Source organism: Canis lupus, chromosome 27, assembly GCF_011100685.1.
Source record: "Canis lupus familiaris isolate Mischka breed German Shepherd chromosome 27, alternate assembly UU_Cfam_GSD_1.0, whole genome shotgun sequence".
Taxonomy (NCBI): Eukaryota; Metazoa; Chordata; class Mammalia; order Carnivora; family Canidae; genus Canis; species Canis lupus.
Genome location: NC_049248.1, coordinates 8,962,290 through 8,981,599, shown reverse-complemented (window position 1 = coordinate 8,981,599; position 19,310 = coordinate 8,962,290). Strand labels below are relative to the sequence as shown.

The following is a 19,310-nucleotide window of genomic DNA, read 5'->3' as shown; positions in this document are numbered from 1 at the left end:
CCCACGTCCGGCTCCTGGCATGGAGCCTGCTTCTCCCTCTGCCTGTGTCTCTGCCTCTCTCTCTCTATGTCTATCATGAATAAATAAATAAAATCTTTAAAAAAAAAACTCAAATTCAATATTTCCTAAGCAGTTTTGTGGGTTTTTTTCCTAAGCACTTTTGGATCAGATTACCTGTTTTACCAAAACTAGTCCTTACAGTAAATTTCTTAATTTCTTTCTCTCTTTCTTTCTTTCTTCCTTGATTTTATTTATTTAAGAGAGAGAGAAACAGAGAAGAGAGAGCACAGATGGGGAGGAGAGGGAAAAGCAGACTCCCTGCTGAGTGGGGAAGCCCCACATAGGGCTCAATCACAGGACCCTGGAATCATGACCTGAGCCAAAGGCAGACACTTAACTGACTCAATCACCCAGGTGTGCCATTTACAGTAAATTTCTATTTACCTAGAACTCAATCAAGGAGAAGATTGAATAACCAGGTTTTTCCCCCAAACATACTGTATTTATTTATTTTTTAAAGATTTTATTTATTCATAGAGACACAGAGAGAGAGAGAGATAGAGGCAGAGACACAGGCAGAGGGAGAAGCAGGCCCCACGTAGGGAGCCCCACGTAGGGAGCCCCACGCAGGACTCGATCCCAGGTCCCCAGGTCTCCAGGATCACACCCCGGGCTGCAGGTGGTACTAAACCGCTGTGCCACCAGGGCTGCCCTCAAACATACTGTTCAAGAAGTTATTGTTATGCTGATCCTAAAGTTCAGTAAATATATATCATCAAAAAATGATAGTGTATAAAAATAAATATCACTTCAATGAAATGAAACTTAAAAAAAAAAAAAGATTTTATTTATTTATTCACAGAAAGGCAGAGACACAGGCAGAGGGAGAAGCAGGCCCCCTGCAGGGATCCTGATGTGGGACTCCATCCTGGACCCTAGGATCACGCCCTGAGCCAAAGGAGAGATGCTCAACCACTGAGCCACCCAGGCGTCCCTCAGTGAAATAAAACAACAGATACGGGGATCCCTGGGTGGCACAGCGGTTTGGCGCCTGCCTTTGGCCCAGGGCGCGATCCGGGAGACTCAGGATCGAGTCCCACGTCAGGCTCCCGGTGCATGGAGCCTGCTTCTCCCTCTGCCTGTGTCTCTGCCTCTCTCTCTCTCTGTGACTATCATAAATAAATAAAAATTAAAAAAAAAAAACAACCAGATCATTTTCTTCAGAAATAAACTGCCCTACAAGATGATTTATAATGTTTGTCCAACATAATCTGGGGTCACCCCAATCAAATGAGCAGCTTATTTACTCAATAAACAAAGCTTAGCATGTGATATTATAAATAAGAAAGCCATTATCCAAGCAAGCATATTGTAGACTGATTAAAGAATGTTAATAGGAGGGATCCCTGGGTGGCGCAGAGGTTTGGCGCCTGCCTTTGGCCCAGGGCGCGATCCTGGAGACCCGGGATCGAATCCCACATCGGGCTCCCGGTGCATGGAGCCTGCTTCTCCCTCTGCCTGTGTCTCTGCCTCTCTCTCTCTCTCTCTCTGTGACTATCATAAATAAATAAAAATTAAAAAAAAAAAAAGAATGTTAATAGGAGGGTATGATCTGAAATGACTACAATTCCTCTACTGTTTGCATCTGGAGGTTAATAAATCTCGCCATTTAGATCATTTAGCTAATTCCCTTCCTCTGATTTCCAAAATATATATTACGATAACTTGTTTTCCATGTGTACTTTTCAATCAAACATACTATGCTGGCTAATCCTCTTCCCTTGGCATCTTATTGTAAACTCACATATTGATGACTGGTTTGCAGGTGAATTTTTATGAATTTTGTCTATACCAATCAGATTCACTTGTTCAAGCCTGAATGGACTACCAAGAATGCTGGCACTGCAGAAGCCCCACCAAAGCATTGCCACCTTTACCAAAACAACCATCTTCTGTTACACTGAGCTTAGCTCTTTCTTCAACAAGTATAACTTGCAGGACACCTGGGTGGCTTAGCAGTTGAGCGTCTGCTTTTGGCTCAGGGCATGATCCCAGGGCCCCAAGATGAGTCCCACATCGGGCTCCCTGCATGGAGCCTGCTTCTCCCTCTGCCTGTGTCTCTGCCTCTCTGTGTCTCTCATGAATAAATAAAATCTTAAAATATATATAATTTGAAAGTACTTCTGTAAACATATTGACATAGTTACTATTGTTGGCAACATCCTGATTGTTCCACTAACTTGTTCTAAATGGTATGTCTAAAGCCAATCTCCCCAAAACCTGTCAGAACAGTGTTCCTGGTTCAAACGGCATTTGACAAGGTGCTTTTTATCGATCAGTTCTGTTTGTGTTCAAGGATATGCATTCAGAGTTGCTACAAGTTCTGTAGTCCCTTCTCCTTATAATTACCCCTTCACTGCTGTGCTACAAGGAAGTCCCGGCTGGACAAGGAGATTGCAAAGAGACTTTGTGTCCATCCTATTGAAATGATTGTAGCAGTTTGTTTGAATGCCTCCAGTGTTCAATAATGGATAAATCTATTGTGAAATATACATGTAATGGATTATGACTCAGCAGAGGGGGAAAATTAATTATATGTGAAATAGTAGAGGGAAAAAATGTTGTAGAAAAATATACTCCAATATTGTTTCTATAAAGTTTACGTATTTATGCAGCAATGATTTATCTATTTATGATTTCAAATACATGTATTCAAATTGTAGAATGGGAAAGACATATCAGCTTCAGTGGGGTGCCTAGGTGGCTTAGTTAAGCATCTGCCTTCAGCTCAGATCATGATCCCAGGGTCCTGGGGTTGAGTCCCACCTCAGGTTCCCTGCTCAGTGGGGACTCTGCTTCTCCTTCTGTCCTTCCCCATGCTCATGTTTGTGCTCTCTCTCTCTCTCTCTCTGAAATAAGTAAATAAATAAATAAATAAATAAATAAATAAATAAATAAATAATAGTTTAAAAATATATCAACTTCAGTATGGTGGTTTCATTACGAGAATGGGAAAAGAGACTGGGAATATTATGTGGGCATCTATATGTGTATTTGTAATATAGTTAAATTGTAATAATTGACATTTTTAAAAACTTAAAAATAAAACCACAATTCAGTTAAAAGTTGTGGCAATAATCCAGGTGAGAGTGGTGAAGTTGACATAAGATAGTGACAAATGGCATTAAAAAAGGGTAGTACTAAATTGGGCAGCCCTGGTGGCGCAGCGGTTTAGCGCCGCCTGCAGCCCAGGGCATGATCCTGGAGACCCTGGATCGAGTCCCACGTTGAGCTCTCTGCATGGGGCCTGCTTCTCCCTCTGCCTGTGTTCTCTGCCTCTCATTCTCTCTCTGTGTTTCTATGAATAAATAAATAAAATCTTAAAAAAAAAAGGGACTAAATGAAGCAGTGATTCACAAACTTCTGCTTTAGTTCTCTCAACAAGAAAGATGAGTGAACTCCTACTTCCTGCTACAACTCCAAGTATCCTACAAAGTCTAGAGTTTTGTACTTGAAGTCTGTGTGAATTTTGCATTTTACCCTACAACATATGCATATTTCATATCAGTATATTTTCTATTAATTATGGAAATCAATTTATGCCTTTGACTCTGTAATTCCATGTCTAAAATTTTTCTAAGTGGGGACAAGATATGGACAATGATATACAAAGAATCATAACAGTATTCCACCATGAAAATTGTAAACAATATAATAATGCCCAATGATAAACTTTCTTAAGTAAAATATGTATCTAAATAATCATCTAATTGTATATAATACAGCCATTAAAAGAACTATGTAGATGTTGGTGATATGAAAAGAAGTCCTATGGTAAGGTTGAATACAGGAAGATACAAAATTATATGTACAGGGGATCCCTGGGTGGCTCAGCGGTTTAGCACCTGCCTTCGGCCCAGGGCGTGGTCCTGGAATCCCGGGGATCAAGTCCCACATCGGGCTCCCTGCATGGAGCCTGCTTCTCCCTCTGCCTGTGTCTCTGCTTCTCTCTCTCTCTCTGTGTCTCTCATGAATAAATAAATAAAATCTTTTAAAAAATTATATGTACAGTGTGATCTGAGCTATAAAAATCATATATAACGGGACACCTGGGTGGCTCAGCAGTTGAGCATCTGCCTTTGGCAAAGGGCATGATCCTGGGTCCGGTGATCAAGTCCCACATCAGGCTCCCTGTGAGGAGCCTGCTTCTCCCTCTGCCTGTATCTGTCTCTCTCTGTGTCTCTCATGAATAAATAAATAAAATCTTTTAAAAATAATCATATATAACAATAAAGGACCAGAAGGAAATGTAGATATCAGGTACAGTTTTGATCATATTTTTCTTATTATTTTGTATTGTCTCAAAATAATTTTTTAAAAGATTTATTTGAGAGCGTGTGTACGTGAGCAGGGGGAGAGGCAGAGGAATAGGGAGACAGAATCTTCAAGTATACTCCCCCCTGAGCGTGGAACCTGATTCTGACTCTGGGCTCAACCCCAGGATCCTGAGATCATGACCTGAGTCAAAATCAAGAGTCTGCTACTTAACCAGCTACCCAGATGCTCATCAAAATAATTTTTTTAAAGTAACATTGTTAAAAAAAAAAAAAAAAGTAACGTTGTTAGCCTGTGAGATCTGCCAGGGAAAGTTGATGACTTTAGGGAAATTTGTTATTCACCTTCAATATCTATGAAGTATAAATAATAAGGCCTACCTCAAAAAACATCCTGTAATGATGTTTATAGGTAAAACACAGTTTAATGCCTGCCTATAATAGGCCACCAATAAATGCCAGTCTCCTATCTAGAGTCTAACATACTGTCAAGTGCATCATGACTCTGTTATTTATTTATTTTTTTTCTAGGAAGACAGTTTCTAATTTATTAGCATAAATTATACTTAATATCTCCCTATTTACATCATGACTGTTAGATCATTAGGGCTGAATGTGTGTGTGTGTCCATGTGTGTGTATGTAATTAGGGAGATCATTAATCATGATGGATTTTCCAAGAAGACAAAATTTAAACATAAATATATTGTTATTTTAGATCCAAGAAGTCATAAACCAAGTTTCTAATTTTATTAGATTTACTGTAAGGGCACTCCTTCTATTTCTAACAGCCTACCCACATCCACATTCGTCAACCACCATGTCTTCATAATGTCGTAAAATGACATTGTCATCATTGTCCTGATAGAGCATGGAAATGGGGGACAGCTTGGTGGGGATACAGACAGCCTGGGGGATCTCTGGGTCAACCGCATGCATCAGGGCTTGCATGAACGCATAATTGGAGCTGTTGAGGGAGGTGGTCAGTGAGAAAGGACAATCTCCATGGCAGTAGTTTGCCATGAACCCTTTGGGAGCAATAATCCACTTGTGCCAACCTAAGTCCTGGAAGTTGATGAATAGCTGGTGACGATGGCAGAGGTTCTGGCAAGAAGCCTTAGGGAAAAGGATGGCTTCCCTCCTTTTCCGGGAAGAAGAGTGGCACTGCTCAGGGTTGAGAGTCACCACCAGCAGGGAAGCATGAAGGGACTGTCTCAGTCTGGCACAGGTGTCCTGAAGCTGAAAATTCACCACAAAGTCTCTGTTTCCTTTCACCAGTATTTCTAGCAACAAACCTAAGTTCTTCCTGGGGTTGTTATTCCAATCCTTAGCCACATCCAGCAGGTTGAAGTGGACGACACCTCGAGGCCATGGTACTGACTGTAATACAAGCATTTTACCTGGTTTAGGGATGGACTGGCCCCACCCGTGAGGCTCCTGAACCAGGGACAGAGCCAACTCCAGTTCCGGTCCTGGCTTATAGTAAGTGTTGGGCCCCAAATCCAGGCCCAGTTGGGCCATTGTTAACAGCTCCTTATCTTTAATGGCAGAGAGGTTAAAGTAGAGGAATTTCTGGAGGCAAGAGGAGGCTTGGGGACGTTTCTTGGAGTAAAGAAAGAGACCTGAATTGGAACAGAGAAGTGAGAGTCACCATAACATATTTGACTTCATATCCACCTAGATGATAGAAGTGTCAAATGTTATATGATATCTACATATACAAAATAAGGGCAGAAAATGGTGAGTTACTCAAACCCTACCATTGCAAGGATTTGTTCCTCTCACTCCTCACTTGAGACCAGAGTTTCTTATCTTCACATCCACAGGTCCCCAAGGGGTCCTGGATAGAATTTAGAAGGTCCATGAACTTGGATGGGAAAAAGAATTACTTCTTTATTTTCACAGAACTCTAGCATCCATGTATGTTACTATACACACATTTGGTTTCAAATATTTTTACAAATGTATTGTAATACTTAATTGATTTCTTTGGGAATTCTAAATATTTTATTTTAGGTATGTAAGCCATTACTCTGAGAAGGGGTCCATCAGCTTCAATAGAAAGGCCAAAGGGACCCATGGCACAAAAATGTAAGAACGTTCTAGGTGGAAAAAAAGGATCGGGACGCCTGGGTGGCTCAGCGGTTGAGCGTCTGCCTTCAGCTCAGGGCGTGATCCCGGGATCCCGAGTCCGGCATTGGGCTCCCTGCATGGACCCTGCTTCTCCCTCTGCCTCTGTCTCTGCCTCTGTCTCTCATAAATAAATAAATAAAATCTTTAACAATAACAACAAAAAGAACATTCTAGGCTGGGGGTGGCTGGGTGCCTCAGTTAGTTAAGTGCCTGCCTTTAATTCAGGCCATGATCCCAGGTCCTGGGATTGAGCCCCACATCAGTCTCCCTGCTCAGTGAGGAGTCTGCTTCCTTTTCTCACTGCACCTCTCCTCATGCTCTCTCTCTCTCTCTCTCTCTCTCTCTCTCTCAAGTAAATCACCTTCAGCCCCGGGGTGTGATCCTGGAGAACCGGGATCGAGTCCCAACTTGGGCTCCCTGCATGGAGCCTGCTTCTCCCTCTGCCTGTGTCTCTGCCTCTCTCTCTCTCTGTCTCTCATGAATAAATAAATAAAATTTTTAAGACATAAAAAATAAAAAAATAAAGTGAGATAAATTATAACCTTTAGTTCTGATTTGTATGAGATAGTCATAATACTTGAGTAATTATGACCCCATTTATCAAAAAAAATACAAGCTTCTATCATAAATATACACAAAGGAAAAAAGTCTGGGATAATATATGTATAAACTATTTATAATAGTTTTCTCTATGTGGAGGTTAGGGATGGATAATGGCAAAATTACGCCCTTTCCTGTATCATTTGATGGGATTATGGTCACCACAAAAATCATAGTTTTTGCATGGCTGTTTTCTACTCTTTCCAAGGAAACTCTTCAACTAGCTTCCCATAACTTTTAACCTTCCTCCAGGAATTGTGCCTGGACCCCCAACCCCAAGGCCTAGAGTCTTTAACATAATAATACTTAGCATAAAGTGTGGCAGTTTTATGTTTTTCTATCTCCTTTTTACAAATTTTTTTCTTCTATCATTTATGAACTCTTAAAAGGCAGACTTTAAGTTCTATATTCCCATAGCCAAACACAGTTCCCAGCACATAGTAGGTATCCCAGAAATGCTTCCAGGACAAATAAGTATTCAAATTTTCCAAATTTTCTCTCCAGTTACTGTAAAACCAACCAATCGGGGTTCTCCATTCCTCTTCTGATCCCCACCCCCCGACCCTGGGAAGCTTTACAGAAATGCAGATTACAACACCCATCTCTGGCTTTGAATAAGAATTGGGTGGGAGAGTGAGGCTCAGGAACCGGTAAGGAGAACCAACTATTTATTTATTTATTTATTTATTTATTTAGTCTACTTTTAACCGTCAGCCTAGGCAATTTTGGTGGGTGGTGTCAGTTTGACAAATTATAGAATGTCAATCAGATCCTCATCTGAAGGGCATGACAATGGCATATATATCAGTGCTCTGTACTCACAAATCACAAGCCATTTCTATCTAAAAGTAGTGGGGAGGTGTGGAGACCGGAAGCAAGAGTCCCCAAGGCAAACTGGACTCCAAATGCTCACCGCCCCCTGCTTGCCATATCAAAGGCACCACAATGCATAAATTGTGGGCTGAAGAGTGATACCTGAGCCATAATTGCACCCTCACTCCAACCCCCTTACCTGTAGTACAAAAGGGTCGGTTCAGAAAAAACCTGTTTTGAACCCTGACTTTGCTCACACACTGGCTGTATGATCTTGAATAGCTTACAGGTTATCTACTGTCTGAGACCTACTTTCCTTATTGTTAAAAAGCTGATAAGAAAACCTACCTTTTGAATCTCGGGATGTGGTCAGGATTAAATGAGATAAAATATGTAAACTACCAGCACAAGGCCTTCTACAAACCCCTTGGTAATTGTGACCTTGTCCTTCTTTCTTCATTCCATCTACTGCCACACCTTTGTCTAGAAAGCACTCTAATTTCCTTACCTTTATCCAGGAGAAGTCGGAGTATGTTCCCACTGATACCAAGATCCTTTATGTAGCATACATCTTGGGAGTCCCCATTGATCGCTGCTGCCTCTTGATCCTGGAAAATTTTCTTCAAGATAGAAGGCACAGGTTGGAACTTCTGGGGTGAAGGCACTTTGTCTAAGCCCAGAAATTGGAGAAAGACATGTTCTTGAAATTGGAATGTTTGGGCCAAAGCCACAGTTAACAGGAGGCGGAGAGCCAAGACAGTCCGGGAAGGAATCATGGCCTCTGAACTGAGACCAAGCTTGCTAGCTGGGATGGAGAGAGCCTTAGCGCCTGACTGCCTGGCAATTCAAGTGCTGCTAATTTTATCTGATGTAAGATTATCAAGTGTGAATTGCTCTCTTCCCAGCTTCTCAAAGGCAATTGGATGTGAAAGGACATCGAATTTTTTTTTCTCTTCTTTTCCTCTACTCTTTCCCCTCAAAAGTTCACAAAAATTTGAGGTTTGTCAGCGGTAGACAGAGGGGAAAGGATACATGCATTTATTCATTTAACAAACATTGATTAAGCATCTATTTGTGTAAGGCTTTGAGGTAAGGTGCTAGAATAGTAATGAAAAATGCAAAGTCTTGTCACTGACAAATACATAGGTGGATTTCCATTAGACCATATCCACAACGATGTGGGAAACCCAACTTGGGACGCCTGGGTGGCTCGGCAGTTGAGCATCTGCCTTCAGCTCGGGGTGTGATCCCAGGTCTTGGGATCAAGTCCCACATCAGGTTCCCCACTAGGAGCTTGCTTCTCCCTCTGTCTGTCTCTGCCTCTCTCTGTGTGTCCCTCATGAATAAATAAATAAATAAAATATTTTTTTAAAAAGGAGGAGAAAACTTCACCCAAGGAATTCAATCTACACTGTTTTCAGCTCTAAGAGGGATTGAATTTTGTTCACCTAACTTTACCCTTCCTTTTTACGTAAAGTTTTATTTAAGCAATCTCTACACCCAACATGGGGCTTGAACTCACAACACTAAGATCAAGGGGTTCCTCCAACTAAGCCAGCCAGGCGCCCCTAACTTGGCCCTTCCTTTTTTTTTTTTAATTTTTTTTTTTTAAGATTTTATTTATTTATTCATGAGAGACACAGAGAGAGAGAGAGGCCAAGACACAGGCAGAGGGAGAAGCAGGCTCCATGCAGGGAGCCTGATGTGGGACTCGATCCCAGGTCTCTAGGATCACGCCCTGGGCTGAAGGCAGCGCTAAACCGCTGAGCCACCTGGGCCCTAACTTGGCCCTTCCTGATTAAAAGTCAAAAATTGGACTGACTGGGTTAATTTTGATTCCATTACTTTTTAGTTATATGTAATTGGGCATGCCACTTCACCTTCTGAAGTTTTTGTTTTCTCACCTGAAAAGAAAAGCTGACCTTCTAATTCGTTATAGGACTCTGAAAAGATGATGTCTTTAAAACGTTCTGCACAACGCCTGCCAAATGGCAAGCATAGAGTGTTCCCAGAGGAGAGAGCTTCAAAGATGAGGTAGACATTTTTCAGCAAGACAATCGTATATTCAAGGCTGAAGGAACAACCGTGGAAAGGCATGGAGGTTATTGAGTTTATGGCAGCACACATCAATTTCTGGTGTTGTATTTTGTCATTTTACAAACCCCTTAGGAGATTTCCAAATGCTATAGAAGAATTAGCTGCTTTCTTGCCAAACTAATTTTCATGCTTTTTGAGAACAGGAACTTTATTTTACATTCTTTTATACCACCTATTCTAAAACCTTGTTTCCCTCAAAGGAAAAACAAAATGTTGTGTCTAATATATAATAGTCTCCCATTGAGGCACCTGGATGGCTCAGTTGATTAAATGTCTCTTCTGCCTTCAGCTCAAGTCATGATCCTGGGGTCCTAGAATTGAGCCCCGCATCGGGCTCCCTGCTTAGTGGGGAGTCTGTTTCTCCCTCTTCCTCTACTGCTCCCCCCCCCTCTTAAATAAATAAAATCTTAAAGTAATAATAATAGTTTCCCATCATCTACAGGATAAAATCAAAACTCTAGCTTGGCATTCAAAGACTGTATTGGTCTGGCACCCATATTGTTGCAGGATTCCAGGGTTCTTGTCTCACAGAGTGAAGAGTAAATTTCGCAGACACAAAAGGGTGAAGTGAAGTAAACGTTTATCAAGTGGAGGTGAGAGCAGAAAGGAAAGAAAAAGCTCTCTGGAGTGAGAGGGTCTTGAAGGGTTCCACTGAGGGCTTTTAGTGGCAGTCTTTTCTTGAGAACCAATTGGGAAGCTTGTGGCCTTGAGATTCTTGTGCCGTCTGTCCCCTTACCTCTTGTTGTGCTGAGTCTCGACATCTCTACCTGCCAGAAATAGTTCTGGAACCCAGTCACAGGAGTCAGGGGCCTCTTATCTCTCCTGTCTAGACCTTCACCCCTTCCCTGCTCATGGGACGGGACCTGTGGGCAGAAAGAACTGTCCTGGGATTGTGAGGAGTGACAGACTGTATACTTTTTAATTAGTGGGGGTGAGGGATAGTGCAAGTCTCCAAGGAATCTGGAAGCAAGGCTTTCAGGACCTTGAAGGGTGGGCTGTGCCAAGATAAGGTTACTTTTATTATATTTCTTAGAGATTTAATTTGTTTATTCATGAGAGACACAGAGAAAGAGGCAAAGACGTAAGCAGAGGGAAAAGCAGAGCCCCCCACGGGGAGCCTGATGTGGGACTGGATCCCAAGACCTTGGGATCATGACCTGAGCCAAAGGTAGATGCTCAACCACTGAGCCACCCAGGTGCCCCAATCAGGTTACTTTTAAACATGAAGGGGTACTCCTGGGTGGCTCAGTGGTTAATCATCTGCCTCCAGCCCAGTGTGTGATCCTGGAGTCCCGAGATCGAGTCCCACATTTGGCTCCCTGCATGGAGCCTGCTTCTCCCTCTGTCTGTGTCTCTGTCTCTCTCTCTGTCTCTCATGAAAAATAAATAAAATCTTTAAATAAATAAATAAATAAAATAAATTTGAAGGCACTAAGGCAGCCTTGGATTCCCTGGTCCATGTTCCAGGAACCTATCAGTGGGCTGTAAGCTGTAAGGAGATTTTCATTTAAGTTACATCTCTTTTGCCTTTGTTTCCCACATCACTATCACCAGCCAGTCTCATTTCCTCCCACCCACCATTGGCAGTGTTAATGCTATAATGATATTGATCTATTTGTCGTTCCCCTGTGAGCTCATTTCATCTGAGAGCCTTGCCCCAGACCAAGTTCAAAGTTTATTTCCACTGCAAAAACCTCGACTCACCAAAGTAGATGTAGAGGTTTCTTTCTCCCACTGAACCTCAAGTGGGCACCGGTTACAGCGCTTCCTACAGTGCATCTCACTGTGTCGTTTACCTCTGTCCCTCCCAGATGATATACTTCTGGGGAATTGGAATCATGTGTTTCCATCTAAGTATTTTCACTGTATAATTTTTTCTAAGTATCTCCACAGCCCATGTAAGTGTCTGGCAGGTAGTAGACATTCAGGAGATATCTAGGCAATAAATAAATGATCAAATGGATCAGTGCTATTTCCAGAGGTCGTCTTCTTCTGGATAGCCAAGTTTTCTCCATTTCCATTTCTCCTATCTCCTCCTGCTGGCATTCTAAAAAGTGAAAAGTTAGCACTTTTAAAATAATCTATAATCTCTACCTGTTTTCAACAATAAGTGTCAGTTGCATTTTGTTTTTCCTTGTTTAACTTTTCTTAAAGTCAGAATCAGACAAACTGGTTTAAATTCAGGCTCCATCACTTAGAAGTTGTGTGATCATGACCAAGTCACTCAACTGTAAAGTAAGAATAAAACATTCTTTGCTAAGGTGCTGAGGAAATCTGATGGGATGATGTGTACTCAATGCTCAGTTCAATGTCTGCCATTGAAGACACTTGATAAAGTTCATTAGTATATTGGGACCCATGAAATTTAGGCCACCCCAGGGGCCTGGTGCCCACATCACAAACCTACATCTAAGTTAGCCTGCGTTTATGGAAACACCTACCAAAGAAAACTTAACATACATCAATCACAATCCTCAACTCAGCTTTAGCTAGCTAGCACACCTTTCCCTTGAAAGTAGAACTTGCAAAAAAAAAAAAAAAAAAAAGAAAGAAAGTAGAACTTGCTAGCCTTCTAAGGAAATCCCCAACCTCCTAGCCAATCATGCCTTGTTTTCATATTGCTTCTTCTAAAGCTCCATAAAACCGACACTTGCAGGGATACCTGGGTGGCTCAGTGGTTGGGCATCTGCCTTTGGCTCAGGGCATGATCCTGGGGTCCCAGGGTTAAGCCCCACATCAGGCTCTCTGCATGGAGCCTGCTTCTCCTTCCTCTGCTTATGTCTCTGCCTCTCTCTCTGTGTGTGTCTCTCATGAATAAATAAAATCTTTAAAACAAAACAAACCAAAACAAAAAACCCGACACTTGAACCAATCCCTAGAGAAGAGTGTCCCTCTGCTGTGAGGCCTGTACTCTCCCAATCCTTGATTGTTTTCTCTTAAATAAGGGACATCAAGAAAAAAAAAAAAAAAGACATCAAACTTGTTACTAACCTGTTTTAGTTTTGTCATTTGACCTACTGGATAAAAATTAGCTGGTATTAATTATTGTTATCATTTTTACTTATGAAAGGGGACATAATCAAGGAAAGAAAATAATTGAGGGTATGCAATATAGCAATTTATATATAGCAAGAAAAAGCACCAAATCAAGCAAGAGTCAGAAAACCTAAGTTAATCACAGCTCCTCTAATGGCCTGTGTAATCTTGGTTATTTCACTCAGTGCCAGCATTTTGATACATACCCAGGCATGGAAATTTTTTAAATAGAAAGATTTAAATGGTCTGAGATGTCACAAAGGGTTAACCTATCTGGGCCTCACCTTTTTTTTTTTTAAAGATTTTATTTATGAAAGACAGAGAGAGATAGAGGCAGAGACAGAGGCAGAGGGAGAAGCAGGCTCCATGCAGAGAGCCTAACATGGGACTCGATCCTGGCACCCCGGGATCATACCCTGAGCAGACGTCCAACCACTGAGCCACCCAGGCATCCCTGGGCCTCACTTTCTTTACCTATAAAATCACATGATTGAATTGGATTGTCTTTAAGGATTTTACAAACAAAAACATTGTGATTCTGGATTTTCAGCCCAAATCAGAAATTCAAAAAGGGAGGCAATATGGCTCTGTAGTCATGGACTTAGATTAAAACCCCAGGTCTATCATTCACTGTCTGGGCAGTCCTGCACAAGCTGTTTCTCTGATCTTTGGTTTTATAATCAATAAAACAAACAAAATATATCAGTCCACCAGAATTATTGTGATCATAAGTATAAATGATGTTCATCCTCACTAGGAAAAAAAAAAAGCAGATTAAAGCAATAAAATGTCTATCAACTGGGAAGATGAGAAAAGACAATAGCAGGGCACCTGGCTGGGTCAGTGGGTAGAGGGTATGACTCTTGATCTTGGAGTCATGAATTTGAGTCCCATGTAGGGGGTAGAGATCACTTTTTTAAAATTATTTATTTATTTATTTTTTATGACTTTTTCTTTAAAAGTTATTTATTTATTCATGAGAGACACACACAGAGAGGGAGAGACATAGGCAGAGGGAGAAGCAGGCTCCCTGCAAGGAGCCTGATGTGGGACTCGATCCTGGGACTCCAGGATCATGACCTGAGGCAAAGGCAGATGCCCAACCACTGAGCCACCTAGGCATCCATAGAGATGACTTAAAAAAAAAAAAAAAGAATGATTAATATGATAAAGTTTGTGTTATGTACATTTTACCACAGTTTTTTAAAAAAATACTCATATTCTCTGATCAGCAATTCTGATTCTGGAATATGATTCTAAGCCACTAGACTATAAGCTCCATGAGGGTAGGGACAAATGATGGGCATTTGATGAATATTGGTTGAGTGAATTAATTAATGGGAGTGGACAAAGAATTATAATTTTATTCATTTTAGTATTATTTCTTATCAAGAAAATTTGAAAATAACCTAACTGTATAATAGCTCAGGTCTTTTTTTTTTTTTTTTTTAAGATTTTATTTATTTATGAGAGACACAGAGAGGCAGAGACACAGGCAGAGGGAGAAGCAGGCTCCATGCAGGGAGCCGGACTGGGACTCGATCCCAGGTCTCCAGAATTAGGCCCTGAGCTGAAGGTGGCGCTAAAGCGCTGAGCCACCTGGGCTGCCCCCCTAACTGTATAATAGTAAATACATTATAGATTATCTACAAATTAAATATTATTCAACCATAAGTAGGGGATCCCTGGGTGGCGCAGCGGTTTAGCGCCTGCCTTTGGCCCAGGGCGCGATCCTGGAGACCCGGGATCGAATCCCACGTCGGGCTCCCGGTGCATGGAGCCTGCTTCTCCCTCTGCCTGTGTCTCTGCCTCTCTCTCTCTCTGTGACTATCATAAATAAACAAAAATTAAAAAAAAAAAAAAAAAAAAACAACCATAAGTAATGTTGAAAAAATACTTAATGCTATAGAAGCATAGCCATGAGTATTATTAAGCAAAAAAAGCAGATTTTGAAACAATATATAGAAAAGCCAATTTTACACAAATAGGCACAGAAAAAAGCCTGGAAGATTGATATCAATATGTTAATAGTTGTTATTTCTTATAACTTTTGTAAATTTTATAGTTTCCAAAATTTGTATACTAAATATTTATTAGTTTTATCATCATAAAAAGGTTATTAAACCAACGTAGTCATAACTACCAAAGCACAGAGTGATACAGATGCTTCTGCCAGGAGGTGAACAAATATTTACTGATTGTCTAGAAAACCATTCTAAGGACTAAGGTATAGAAGTGACAATACAAAGTCCTACAGGGAAAGAAATGGTAGTAACATTAAGGAGAACTTCAAATAAAGAATGAAGTTCTCTAACCCAACCCACTGACCTCACTCACACTCTCCTACTGATATATATATATATATATTATATATATTATATATATATATATTCCTCTTTTCCTGTAATAAAAAGACACTGAAACGTTTTTGTTTTGTTTTTTAATCTTTTCTTCTCAGTTGAATTGTAGACATCCTTATCATTTAAAAAAAATATTTATTTATTTATTCATGAGAGACACACAGAGAGAGGCAGAGACACAGGCAGAGGGAGAAGCAGGTTCCATGCAGGGAGCCCGATGTAGGACTCCATCCCGGGACTCCAGGATCATACCTTGGGCTGAAAGCAGGTGCTAAACCGCTGAGCCATCCAGGTGTCCCTTTATATATATATATATATTTTTTTTTTTTTTTTTAAGATTTTTATTTTTAAGTAACCTCTACAGCCAACATGGGGCCAAACCCACAACTTGAGACCAAGAATCCCAGGCTGTAACCACTGAGCCAGCCAGGCGCCCTTCTGTCCTCATCATTTTTAGACATGATACCAAGTCATAGTATTAGTATGGACACTTCAGAAAAAGTTGAGGGATCCCTGGGTGGTGCAGTGGTTTAGCGCCTGCCTTTGGCCCAGGGCGCGATCCTGGAGACCCGGGATCAAATCCCACGTCGGGTTCCCGGTGCATGGAGCCTGCTTCTCCCTCTGCCTATGTCTCTGCCTCTCTCTCTCTCTCTGTGTGACTATCATTAAAAATAATAATAATAATAATAATAATAATAATAATAATAATTTAAATCTAAGAAAAAGTTGAGAAGGATCTTCAGGAATAAGGAAAACTCATTAAGATTTTCTATGCTACTGGGATCCCTGGGTGGCGCAGCGGTTTAGCGCCTGCCTTTGGCCTGGGGCGCGATCCTGGAGACCCGGGATCGAATCCCACGTCGGGCTCCCGGTGCATGGAGCCTGCTTCTCCCTCTGCCTGTGTCTGCCTCTCTCTCTCTCTCTCTCTCTCTCTCTGTGTGTGACTATCATAAATAAATAAATAAATAAATAAATAAATAAAAATTAAAAAAAAAAAAAGATTTTCTATACTACTTACAACAACCCACACCCTGGTCACCATAGACATCTCTCCTGCAATTTTTAGAGAAAAGAGGAATGAGCACAGGCAATAAGGGATTACCCAAACAGGCAGAATAAGAATTTGTTGAGGGCACCTCCAAAGCCAACACACTAACAATATATTTTTGGAAAGAATCTGACCTTTCATTTTGTTTGATTTTTTGACTTGTCTGTTTGTTTGAAGTGAGTTATACACCAGAACAGAAGGAGAGGGAGAGAGAATCCCAAGCAGACTCCTTGCTGAGCATAGAGCCCAACCTGGGGCTCACTTGACAACCTGGCGATCACAACCTGAACCAAGACCAAGAGTCCAACACTTAACTGACTGTGCCACCCAGGCACCACTTTTTTACTATTAAGCATTTTTAAAAATTAATTAATTGATTGATTTTTAATTTATTTATTCATGAGAGACACACACACAGAGAGGCAGAGACACAGGCAGAGGGAGAAGCAGTATTTATTTATTTTTAACTTTATTTGTTCATGAAAGACACACAGAGAGAGGCAGAGACACAGGCAGAGGGAGAAGCAGGGGGAGCCTAATGCAGGACTCAATCCCAGGACCCTAGGATCACGATCTGAGCCAAAGGCAGACACTTAACCACTGAACCACCCAAGTGCCCCTTGCCGAAAACTTCTTGAAATAATTCATTATATTTGCTGTCTTATTCTTTCTTTTTTTAAACCCAACATGGGGCTTGAACTCATGACCACAGATCAAAAGTCACATGCTCACCAACTAAACCAGCCAGGCACCTGTTTTATTCTTTCATTTTACAACGCTGCTCTTGTCCAGGGCACCAACCAAATCTAATACTGAGTTGTTGACTTTCATCTGACTTTATCCCTCAGCAGGTTTTCACCCAGTTGATCACTTTCTCCCACTTCCTACCCTTACTTGGCTTCCAGGATAGTGTGCTCTCTCTCTTGGTTTACCACCTATCTCACTGGTCATTCATTCCCAAGCTCCTTTTCTGCTTCCTCTTCCCACTGGTCTTTTATAGTTGGGGTATCCCAACCTTGGGTCTCAGGTCTCTTTTCTTCTCTAATTGCATTCACCACCTTGATCTCATCTAAGCTATGGCTTCAAACATCATATATATAAATATATATATATATATATATCCTGATGACTTTTTGTATGCTCAGATCATCTCTTTCAGAACCATTTTACTAAGCTATCTACTCGTCTCCTCTTGGGTGTCTAAAATTCATTGTAAAATTTTATGTTATTCAAACTGGAATTTCTGCTCTATGTACCCTACCCCTCTGCAAACCCTTAGAATTCCTTGACTCCATTTTCTCATACCCCATATTCAGTTCATCAGGAAATTCTCCTGGCTCGATTTTCAAAATATTTTCAGAATCTGTACTCCACGGCAGCCACTCTAATCTAAGACACTGTTATTTCTTCTTTACTGTAACCTCTGAATTGATCTCTGCCTCCAATCTTGGCCTATCCCCATCCCCACCAGTCTGTTCTCAACACATCAGCCAAATTATTTTCTTTAAGATTTATTTAGGGATGCCTGGGTGGCTCAGCAGTTGAGCACCCGCCTTCAGCCCAGGGCATGGTCCTGGAGTCCTGGGATTGAGTCTCTTATCGGGCTCCCCACAGGGAGCCTGCTTCTCCCTCTGCCTTTGTCTCTGTCTCTCTCTGTGTCTCTCATGAATAAATAAATAAATCTTTTTTTAAAAAAAGATTTTTTGGGATCCCTGGGTGGCGCAGCGGTTTGGCGCCTGCCTTTGGCCCAGGGCGCAATCCTGGAGACCCGGGATCGAATCCCACATCGGGCTCCCGGTGCATGGAGCCTGCTTCTCCCTCTATGTCTCTGCCTCTCTCTCTCTCTCTCTCTCTCTCTCTCTCTGTGACTATCATAAATAAATAAAAAAATTAAAAAATAAATAAATAAATAAATAAATAAATAAAGATTTTTTTATTTATTTGAGAGAGAGAAAAAAAGAAAGAATGCATGTACATGAGAGGTGGGAGGGGCAGAGGGAGAGGGAGATTGAATTTCAAGCAGACTCCCTGCTTGAGTGGTGAGCCAGACAGGTGTCTCCAACCCACAACTCTGAGATTGTGACCTGAGACAAAATCAAGAGTTGGATGCTGAACCACTCAACTGACTGAGCCACCCAGGTACCCTACATCAGCCAAATTCTTTAAAAAGGTCAGTTAACTCATTCATTCTTCTGCTCATAAACCCTCCAGTGGCTGTTTTACTCCAAGGAAAAGTCATTGTCTACAAGATCCTATCCCAGTTGCCTCATCTACTAATTTTGCCCCTTGCTCACTTGGCTCCAGCACAGTGATTTGGCTGCTACTCCAATTTGTTTTGTGTGTGTGTGTGTGTGTGTGTGTGTGTGTGTGTGTGAGAGAGAGAGAGAGAGAAAGAGAGAGAAAAAGAGAGAGAAAAATCTTCCTTCTCCTCCACTGGTGCTATTCTAAATTTTTTATGTGCTCACAGCTCCCTCTGCCAGGAAAACTTTCACTAGATGTCCCCATGTCTGACTTTCTCACCTCCAAGTCTCTACACATTCCTCACTCTCTCATTAAAGTGTAGTCTTACCGTTCCATTTTACTCTCCAACTTGTGCTCTTCTCTCACGCTTGCAGTCTCCTTTACTTTCAAAAATACATCCTTCACAGCATGTATTTTTTAACATACAAATAATTTCATTAATCTCTTCAATGGATATTTGTGCCAGGCATTGTTTTACACATTTGGGATGTACGAGTGAGCTAAACAGATAAAAATCCCTGGCCTCAAACAACTTACATTCTAGTGGGGTAAGACAGTCACTACTCAATAAATATAATAAATAAGTAAATATTACTTGTTGAATAAATAAGTAGAAATATCTTTGGGCACTTCAAGTAATTCTACAGAA

At 41.2% G+C, this 19,310-nt stretch overlaps 2 protein-coding genes across 8 annotated transcripts in view; one reads left to right on the top strand and one right to left on the bottom strand.

Moving 5' to 3' along the window:
- Positions 1–19,310, top strand: part of DPPA3 (developmental pluripotency associated 3) — an 85,623-nt gene that overhangs the window by 6,838 nt on the left and 59,475 nt on the right. The window contains exon 2 of one of the 7 annotated variants that reach the window (XM_038576707.1): positions 5,743–5,815. The exons of 5 other annotated variants lie outside the window; for them this stretch is intronic. The gene's annotated coding sequence lies outside the window, so the exon portion shown is untranslated. Of the gene's footprint in view, positions 1–5,725; positions 5,816–19,310 lie in introns of those variants that run through there. One more of the 7 variants, XM_038576708.1, reaches the window with a different exon arrangement.
- Positions 5,043–8,739, bottom strand: GDF3 (growth differentiation factor 3). The gene is made up of 2 exons (XM_038576702.1): positions 8,388–8,739; positions 5,043–5,955 (listed from the first exon to the last, which is right to left on the bottom strand). The coding sequence occupies exons 1-2, from the start codon at positions 8,653–8,655 to the stop codon at positions 5,126–5,128; spliced, it is 1,098 nt and encodes a 365-aa protein (XP_038432630.1). The 5' UTR covers positions 8,656–8,739; the 3' UTR covers positions 5,043–5,125.

Excerpts from the sequence above, each read along its gene's own strand:
- GDF3 (XM_038576702.1), bottom strand. The coding sequence starts at position 8,655 with ATGATTCCTTCCCGGACTGTCTTGGCTCTCCGCCTCCTGTTAACTGTG. Across the intron at positions 5,956-8,387 it reads CCGACTTCTCCTGGATAAAG|GTCTCTTTCTTTACTCCAAG; the intron begins GTAAGGAAATTA and ends GTTCCAATTCAG.